Source organism: Hordeum vulgare, chromosome 4H, assembly GCF_904849725.1.
Source record: "Hordeum vulgare subsp. vulgare chromosome 4H, MorexV3_pseudomolecules_assembly, whole genome shotgun sequence".
NCBI classification, from domain to species: domain Eukaryota; kingdom Viridiplantae; phylum Streptophyta; class Magnoliopsida; order Poales; family Poaceae; genus Hordeum; species Hordeum vulgare.
The window spans coordinates 510,574,245-510,583,610 of NC_058521.1; the positions used below are offsets into that span (position 1 = coordinate 510,574,245).

Genomic DNA, 9,366 nt, shown 5'->3' on the forward strand with positions numbered 1-9,366 from the left:
ATAAAGACACACACGCACACCCTACCCCTAGAGCACCTTCAAGAGACCAAGCCGGCACATCATCTTACATCGTCGGAAGACCTGAAATAAATTCAGAAAAATACAAACACCAATGCCAAGTGTGGGACTTGAATTCCCGTGGACACGGGATACCAGAGTCCTCCTAACCATCCAACCACGGGTTGGTTTGCAAGCATCAAATATCTATCATATAAAAGATTATTTTTTTTAAATCTTGCATATTTATTTTGATTTTTTCTTGAGTCTGGGCTTATAAATGGAATTTTGTACAAACCCACACCCTAAGTACGGACAATATTTATACAATCAAGTTTGTTTACAATCTGACGACTGGCCTGTCTTCTTTTCAGAAAAAAAATCTTAAAAAGGTTAGCCATTACTCAGGACAAGAAAAAAAAGGAAAGGAATTGGACAAGCAGTAAAACACCACGCTTGGCCACTCGATTCCTCTTTTTATGCGCCCCCCTCTCCTGTTTGTCTGTCCGACGTTGCGATTGGAGTGCGTTCAGACCATTTTCTCTTCCCATCTCCCATACACGCGCCACGCCTCCACCCAGAATTCCCAATTCCACGGCCTCCTGCCGCCGGCGCAAGCTCGCCGCCTCGACGAAATTCCTCTGCCCCCTTCCACCGGCCCGGCGCGGAGTGGAGATCCGCCCGCGCCGATTCATTCTGCTGGTAAAGCCCTAGACCTGTCGGATTCGCTCCGTTCTCTCTCGCCCGTGGGCAATCGAATCCAAACCCGCCCCTGAATTCGGGGCCAGCTAGGGGTGCCACTTGGATCTGTGTCATGTTCGGGAGCAATTTCGTGGGTTGCCGTGCGGAATTGCCCCCGAGGATCCCTGGATTTGCCATTCTCACGGTGCTCCGTAGACTTTGATTTTTGTTTGTCCCGTTGGTTAATTTTGTTCTGACGCTTATGACTTAGTGCTGTTAGTGCCCGTCTCACTTTGGCACGACGTCGCCCATTGCCTACTTAATAATCATGTAATGTGATGAATACCCGAGCAGGTCCGAGTGCGTTAAATCTTAGTCACAACGAACTTGTATCTTTATTTTTTCCCTAAAAAATATCTATACCTTTATTTCTACCAGTTGGTTCACTCGCCTTGTTTGAAACAGGTAGCTGTCTTGGAATGCAACTATTCAAAAATAAAATAAACCTTTAACACCGTTGCTGCTTGGTCTGGTATTCTGTGTTGCTTTGTGGATCGTCTACTCATCAGAGTATGGTTCAAGAACAATAGTCTGTTGGCTTCATTACTTCAAAAGAATTAAGGAATTTGGTGGGAAGCTGTGACCTTTATGGAACAATCAAAGTGAAGTAGTCTTCTTTGTTTCTAGCCCTCCTGTTTCAAAATATAAGGCGATTCATTTTTCAAATAGTCAAATTTCATGCGTCAAAAACAAAGTCATTTTTCTCTAACTTTGACCAAATTTATATAGAGAAAATATCAATGTCTATAATATCATATCATTATTATTAGATTAACTAACAAATATATTTTATATTATCTATATTTAATAATTGTGGATTTTGATATATTTTGCTATAAACTTGGTCAAGCATAGGAACGTTTGAATTTTGGAAAAACTAATACACCTTATATTTTGGAATGTGGGTAGTAGCACAGAGAGAACTTGTTTTCAGGTCGGATGTGGTCTACTACTTGCTGATGGAGTAGTTGAGTTGTGCTTGGATTCTTTAGCACAGAGAGCATATTTGTGTACCTTACCTATCTCTGGTAGATTGACAGCCTCACCTTTCTCTGCTCTGCGATGTGTTAACATGATGCTGTCGAGGCCCCTGCTGCTGACTACGCTGGCTGCACGAGTCAACCCCTTATCCACGCCATGCAAATTCTTTTGGGCAAAGGCTATCTTAACATTTCATCTTCCCTTAATTTACATGAAAATTATGAGAGGCAAAAATTACAACAACTAATAAAAAATAATAGCCGATGAATGATGATAGGATCCCATAATGCTAAAGGCTAAATGCAGCTGGATGGATCTGCTGGATGATGATGGCACCCTAAGTTGTCGCCTTAAATAGTTGCCATCAACATCTACCAATTACGCCTATATCTCATTGCCAGGACAACTTAAGAGTAAGCAGAAGCCCAATTGAGCAAATTACTGCACCGCCTAATAGTTTTTGCTCTCAAAGTTCACCATCATGATGGCCCTAATATAGTTTTGTACCCCCATTATAGACACTGATGATGTACCCTGTGAAACTAGTTGTGTTGACAAATCGCTTAATGGTGGTAATGCTGCTATCTTATTGGATACTCGCGGTATAAATTTAATAATGCTATGGATATAGTTGTTTCACGTGCATTGCTAGTCTGGAACATTATAGTTACTATTTATTTTTAGCAAGTTATAATTAGTGTTTTTATCCTTCTGATTTTTTTAGCAAATGTTATCAATACATTCTATGATATTCTTTGTAATAAAGAAGAAAATTCCTTGTGGCGTTCAGGTCTGGTTAGATACTCCATTGCTCCATCTACAAAACGAAGGACACATAAAAGAACAAAGGTGCGTGGGGGTGGGAAGCCGCTACCTTTCCTTTATATGTTTGCCATTTTACTTCATGGATTTCTTTCATATATGTTTATCTTTTTATAGTTCTGTTCCACTTTTGGGTTATCCGATGTTCTGGCATGCTAAATTTCTATCTTCTTTGAAATATTTGTGTCACCATAATCTAGCCTCCTTGTTTGCCTAAATTAATACTTTTAAATTTCACTCGGGCAAGAGGTAGATCTGGTTTAAGCGCCATGAAAGATATAATTGAAGATGAAGCCATTAAGGCGAGTGATGTAAGAACACTTCTGAATTTTTGTTTGAGTGTTTTGTTTGTTTTTACTCAGAATGTGATTTTGATGATTCACCCAAAGCCTCTTGCCTCCGTGGTATATATAGTGGCAGTAGAGTTGTAGTAATTTTGGTGAACATGATCGCTTAAATGATGTATGGTAGGTACACAATGTAGATCAAGCAACGAAAGTTGGTTCTGTGAATCACTGCATATATATGTCTGAGTACGGAAGTTGGTTTTGCTGCTGTCTGTGTGTATTTGTCAAGTTTACTAATTTAAAAGAAGAACTGACCTTTCTCGGTGTTCCAAATCTCACAAGCTCACTTGGGGTGATAAAATATACAATATTTTAATGTTGAGTAATATTGGAGAGAATAGAATGAATTTTTAATTGTACACATATTTTTTCCCATTAGAGTTGATTCTCAGAACCATTGTTTTCCATAGTTGATTGAAAGAGAAAGGACAGGCCTGGTTCAGTGATGAAGTTATCCCCACTTGTGCCAAGGGGTCCTGGGCTCGACGCGGCCTCTCTGCATTGCACTGTGCAGTGGTAAGGCTTGTCTTGTATAATCCTTCCCCAGATGCCACTTGGCGTGGCCTCTCTACATTGCACTGGGTCTGTCCTTTTTTTAGTTGATTGAAAAGCGCTAACCATGTAGGTTACATGCTTTTCTCGTAAAATTGTACATTTCCAGTTAAAACAGTTTTTGAGTGTCTAACAGCACTATCCGGATGTGACCCCTTGGTTGGTATATAGGGTGTGGAATTTTCCACTTGACGGTGCTTTTACCTTCTGTAGGTCGCACCTAGATATTTCCAGTGTACTTATCTGCACAGTGTCAATCTCCCTTGTTCCTTCTTCTCAGACAGGAGATGATTTTAATGTTAGTCTAGGTCCTTGATTTCAATAATTGTTGATTTCTCATGGACTTTATTATGTGTTGCCTATAGCCATCAACCCAAGTTGTTTTGTCTTGCTATAAAGGGTAAACCCCGTGTTGCTTTTTGTAACTTAGGAGGTGAAAGGAAGAAAGGACTAGAGGCGAGGAAATAATAATGGGAAAGGGAGATGTGGCCACGAGGTCCAAATCCCAGAAATCGTCGACAGTACAGGTCTGTGTGAACAAACTGAACTGCGTGAGTAAGTATTGTCACTGTCTTACCTTGTTTTACTTGTTTCAGAATGAACAGAGTACACCTACTAATCCTCCTACAGCATATCCTGACTGGTCCCAGTTTCAGGTTCATATAATTGGACTATCCTGCGTTCCTTTCTAATGATCTAGTATCTTTATTATTATAACAAGTAGCATACATCTTTAGGCATACTATAATGTCCCTGGCACGGCTCAAATGACCCCACCGGCTTATTTTCATTCAACGGTGGCTCCAAGTCCTCAGGGGCATCCATATATGTGGGGTCCACAGGTACATTATCTATATTTGTAGTGTTTAATTACTGTTATTTCGACATAATGTTGTAATCAATGACTGGCTGGCTACTATCACTTAATATGTTCTTCAAGAATTATGTTAGTTAACTAGTGCAAGCACTATCATGACTGTTGGTGAGATGAACTTCTCCATGGATGTGCGAGTTAGGCAGATCCTTTAACCTTCGGTCATAGGGTTTGCTAATATTTATGAAGGACATTATTAGCTAGTGCAACCTCTGAAAGTCTTGGGGATTTAGTATTTTAACATGTAATTTGAATTCATCCGCTGGCAGATGATGCCTCCTTACGGGACGCCGCCACCATACGCAACGATGTATGCTCAAGGCACACCATATCAGCAGGCACCTATGCCACCGGTAGTCCACTCTCTTTTATTTTACTTGTCTGTATAATTTTATCATGCTTCTGTATGGCTCTAAATGTTTACACATCAGGGCTCACACCCATACAGCCCATATCCTGTTCAAGCACCAAATGGGACAGTTCAAACTCCTGTAAGTTATTGACATCTTTTAGCTGCTCTATTGCTTGGTAGACCAAAAGAACAATTTCACCTGATACTTGTAGGAATTTTATTCGTAAGAGTCTTTATGTTGTGTCCTTATATTTTGGGTCTGGATACATTGCTGTCAAACTTGTTACTTAATGATTATCACTATTCAATTATTGTGCTGCATAGGGGTTCATATTTTAAAATTTCCCATTCTGTTTCATCATTATTAGACATCTGGTGCCGGAGGGTCAGAGACAGATAAGTCAAACAAAAATAAGCGGAAGACACCCCTGAAGAGATCCAAAGGAAGCTTAGGTAGTCTGGATGTAGTTACAGTAAAAGATAAAACGCCACCTCCAAAATCTTTAGTGTCATCCTCCAATGAAGGTTCTTCACAAAGGTAATTCCTTTTATTCCGTTCATGTGTTTTTAATGGATGAGTGACGAGTCCTCAATACTGTGATATGCAGCGAGAGTGGAAGCGGAAGTTATTCTGGAGGAAGCAGTACAAATTCTAAAAGTGTATGTCATTTCATCATTTACCTTTTTACGTTTATCTTCATTAAGCTCTTAGTAATCTGGTACAGATTCCAAAACAATCTACTTTTTGTTTCACTGTTCCCCAGTTATAGGTCTTGTTTGGCATGAGAAACCACCAAACTTTCCGATTTTTGACTATTGCCAGATGACTCCCGCACCGCTGATCCAGTACATATAGAGGTGCTATTCGGTAGTGTTGCACACTCGTTCTATATAGCGAAGTGGGGAACTGACCGAATCAATTGGATTTTGCTTCTGGTTCGGGTGCAGGCCTTTTGCTAAATCCAGGAACGCGAATCCTGGTTAAGAGGATACTGACCAATGATTACCAGCTCTATTTTTTGTGACAATCCTGAAGAATTGAATGGTAGCCCTTCTATTGAATTCTTGATTGTTACCCATGTCCAGCACCTGTTAACTGATGTGCATGTGCTGATTATTAGTAGTTTCATATGTCACGTGCTATATTCGACTCCATGTTAATATCAGTTGTGGGTCATCCTCCTTATGATGCATGCATCTTTGGTAGTTGTATAAGATTTTTCATTGCCAATGTTGTTCATGTCTTTTGAAACATATGGTTATCCTGCTAGCCTATGGACAAACTAGATGCTTTCTTGTCATGTATGGTTGGTATTACTGTCGTCATGCTTACCTAAGACCAACATAAATGAATGATTTTTGCCTGCAGGGTTCACAGACAAAGGATGGTTCTGAGCATGGTCCGGCTAATGGTAGGTCCTAAAATCCCCTCTAGTGTAATATTTAAAAATTGGTATTCAGTGCCTCATTGGGAAGTGGGGGAAAAAGGATTGAGGAAGTACTATCATTCTTTTTATAAAATGCATATATAAGTTGCCAAGTTTTCCTCATGTGTTAGGAAACAACTACAATCTGATTGTTTCTTTTGGCCAGATGCTAGCAATAAAGGAGTCACTGCTCAGGGCACGGCAGTTGAGCCCACACAAGTATCTTCTGGGCCAGTTGTGCTTAACCCTATGATGCCATATTGGCCTGTTCCCCCTCCCATGCCTGGCCAAGCAACTGGTGTAAACATGGGAATGGATTACTGGGGTGCTCCTACTTCTGTACCTATGCATGGCAAAGCTGTCGCTGCACCGACATCAGCTCCTTCATCAAATTCTCGTGATATCGTTCTCAGTGATCCGGTCATACAGGTCCGCTACTATTTAGGCTTTAGTTCTCCTGGTTATTCCCAGGGCCCTGCCATGTACTTCTATTTCCTTAGGTATGATTTTTTTTGTTAATGTAGGATGAACGAGAAGTGAAGAAACAAAAACGGAAGCAATCAAACAGGGAATCAGCTCGTCGCTCTAGATTGCGCAAGCAGGTCTGTTGTTTTTGCATAATTCACATGAATGGTTCAGTATTATTTGTTGGCACGTGCATCTTCTGGGTAGTTTGGACTGTTAATAGCTTATCTAGGAGAGACCAAATTGTAGCAGCAAAGAACCAGTTGGTGATGGTTGTCTAGTTGTAGACTGCAATAAGATGAGGAGATAGCTCAGGATTGACTTCAGATAGAATGCTTAAGACTGTATTTAGCACAACAGTAGATTCAAGGAAAAAAATAGCGCGCTACAACAAAATAGGGACGGCCTCAAAATGCGCTATTAGCATGCTATTTGCAAGCCATTGTACACTGATTTATTTAGCGAGCCAATTCTCAGCATGCTATAGCGCACTATTTTTTTCAGTGGGTAGATTATGACAGTCCCATTTGCATAGCCAGCATTTACCTATTTTACCATTTGGCTAGCCAAGTCTTTCCCGCTCTCGTGGATTTTTTCACAATGGGTTTTTAAATAAGTTCAGTGCAATATAGTTCAGCAACTGCAAACCACCACTATAAGACCTGGTGTCTAGTTATTGTAGCGCACCTGGCCAGTATGATGTTTTAAACTAGTGAAGTGTACCTAAATCTAGCATAAACAGCGGTGAGTTGGGATATTGGCTGAGCTTGTTTGAATTGACTCCATGGGGATAATTTCTAATTATGCATGATCATTTCGGCATACATGTGTGCCTGCAAACTTTGCTATTAGTCTAGAATAGCGATGGTGTTTTCTGTAGTATCTTTAATGGATGGCATAAATTGATTTTTTGAGAAATATATGTGCAAACATTGGTCTGAAAAAATGTGGTTGTCAGAACCAGGATCATAGAGACAATATGGATTACCGCATTTGATTAACTAATGAAAACTGGTACCTACATTTTCGTAGGGCTAAAAGCGAATTTCTTGACACATCTTCAACTTTTCACCATACATTTGTTCCCGAAGTCATGCGTGTAGATCAAAACATGATGAATATCCTGCTGATAAAACTTTAGGTCGACTATGTATTTATTTGGTTATTCCCTAACTCTGATACCTACATGATTCGTTCATAGTTGGTTGTTTTAGCTTATTGAGAACTTTCACTCCGCTAGCGTACCAAGTTACCAACCATATCTACTTTTCCTGCTAAGGGTATTGGAAACTGCTGTACACCAAATTATGCCATGGCTGGGTGTTTGGAAAGTGGCATATTTGGAATACAATAAGTTTACAAACACATGAATAGGAAAAAACCATGGGAATATTTGTTGTAGGCGTGCACACGGGAAAAAACTTCAAAAATATAGGCGCGAAGAATGCAGGAATTCTAGACACAAAAAGAGAGAAAAACATGAGGTAAGACGTAGTGTTAATCTTCCTCCGAATTCCTATGGAATAGGCCATTCCTCAGGGAAATCATGATGAGCTAGCTATTCGTTTGTTCCAAACGGCACCATAGAATTTTTCCTATGGGGATTGAATCCTCCAAAATGTATACATTTTTCCTTTATGCCAAAGGACGCCTTTACTTGTGATGTATTATATATGTTGCCTTATAAATGGTGTTATACTATAGGCTGAATGGGAGGAAGTAGCCAGTCGAGCTGATTTGCTGAAGCAGGAGAACAGTTCACTTAAGGAAGAATTGAAACAGCTTCAGGAGAAGTGTGATAGCTTGACCTCAGAAAATACATCTTTACATGTGAGTTTTGCCTTCTGTTCTTATTGTGTAGATCCTCAAAGCTGATGGTTATTATATGCGTGAAGCGTTCATAATGATTGCAGGAAAAGCTTAAAGCGGTTGATAGTGAGAAACCAAATGGAAACTTGTGAAGCAGTGAAGGCCGCGGCCTCACTTTCTGACTGCTGATGTAAGGCATAAAATTTCTTGGTACTAGCTGCCACTGCCATTACAGAGCACGAAAGCTAAATATTGCATTGCCTTTTTTTCAGATAAATTGGAGTGACATGATAGGTCGGGGAGATAATTAGGAGGTGTTCATGTGTGCAATTAGATTTTTGGAAAGTAGCATGTGTGCAATTAGATTTTTGGCTGAGATGATAGGATTGTATCATAGGATTCAACATGATGGTTTACAGATTCTTCTTCTTCCGGACGTGGCAGCCGCCGTGCGCTATGGTGTCTCTTTTTTCCCTGCTTTTGTGTGAGATGCTACCTTAGCAGTATGTGAAGATCCCCAAGTTATGTTTGAGACTTTGCGGGATTAGCTTATAAGATGCTTGTTGTAGAGCTGAACTGATGCTTGTTATAGTTGTGATTTATAAACATTCAGAGTAACTTACCAATGTGTATACTGCACTGAGACTGAGTGATGAGTGGTGTTTGAAGGAATTATGCACTTCTGCTTGCATCATGCCTCTGAAGGATGTTGTTACAGGAATTCTGCGTGTACCATTAATGTCGGTTTGTGAAAATGATAGTTTCAACTACATAATTCCAATCTACAGCTTGCAAATTTATGTCAGATATTAGCGCATGTGGGCAGTTTCCGATACATAATTCTCATCTACAGTCTGCAATTTCATGTGAAACATTAGCGGTCATTTTTGGACCAATCTTAAACCGACTGGGAGATACGTATACGCTGACCGCGCAACCGTAGCTTTGGTCGATCCACTCCTTTTTCTTTCTGTCTTTTTTTTGGTCTCCAAGACAACA

At 40.1% G+C, this 9,366-nt stretch overlaps 1 protein-coding gene across 5 annotated transcripts; it reads left to right on the plus strand.

The window, feature by feature from the left end:
• Positions 1-483: 483 nt before the first annotated feature.
• Positions 484-9,039, plus strand: LOC123449193 (bZIP transcription factor 1-A-like). 5 transcript variants are annotated; one of them, XM_045126318.1, is made up of 16 exons: positions 489-699; positions 2,510-2,568; positions 2,789-2,852; positions 3,871-3,967; positions 4,037-4,096; positions 4,178-4,282; positions 4,584-4,667; positions 4,746-4,805; positions 5,035-5,204; positions 5,275-5,326; positions 6,036-6,078; positions 6,260-6,522; positions 6,618-6,695; positions 8,263-8,388; positions 8,472-8,557; positions 8,640-8,707. In XM_045126318.1, exons 4-15 carry the CDS (start codon positions 3,911-3,913, stop codon positions 8,517-8,519), a joined length of 1,146 nt encoding a protein of 381 aa, XP_044982253.1. In that variant the 5' UTR covers positions 489-699; positions 2,510-2,568; positions 2,789-2,852; positions 3,871-3,910; the 3' UTR covers positions 8,520-8,557; positions 8,640-8,707. The 5 variants fall into 5 exon arrangements, 3 of the variants coding, with proteins under 3 accessions (XP_044982253.1, XP_044982252.1, XP_044982254.1); XR_006631966.1 differs by lacking the exon at positions 2,789-2,852 and adding an exon at positions 8,732-9,039 and having other exon boundaries at positions 484-699; positions 3,871-4,096; positions 8,640-8,701; XR_006631967.1 differs by lacking the exon at positions 2,789-2,852 and having other exon boundaries at positions 488-699; positions 8,454-8,557.
• Positions 9,040-9,366: the final 327 nt, after the last annotated feature.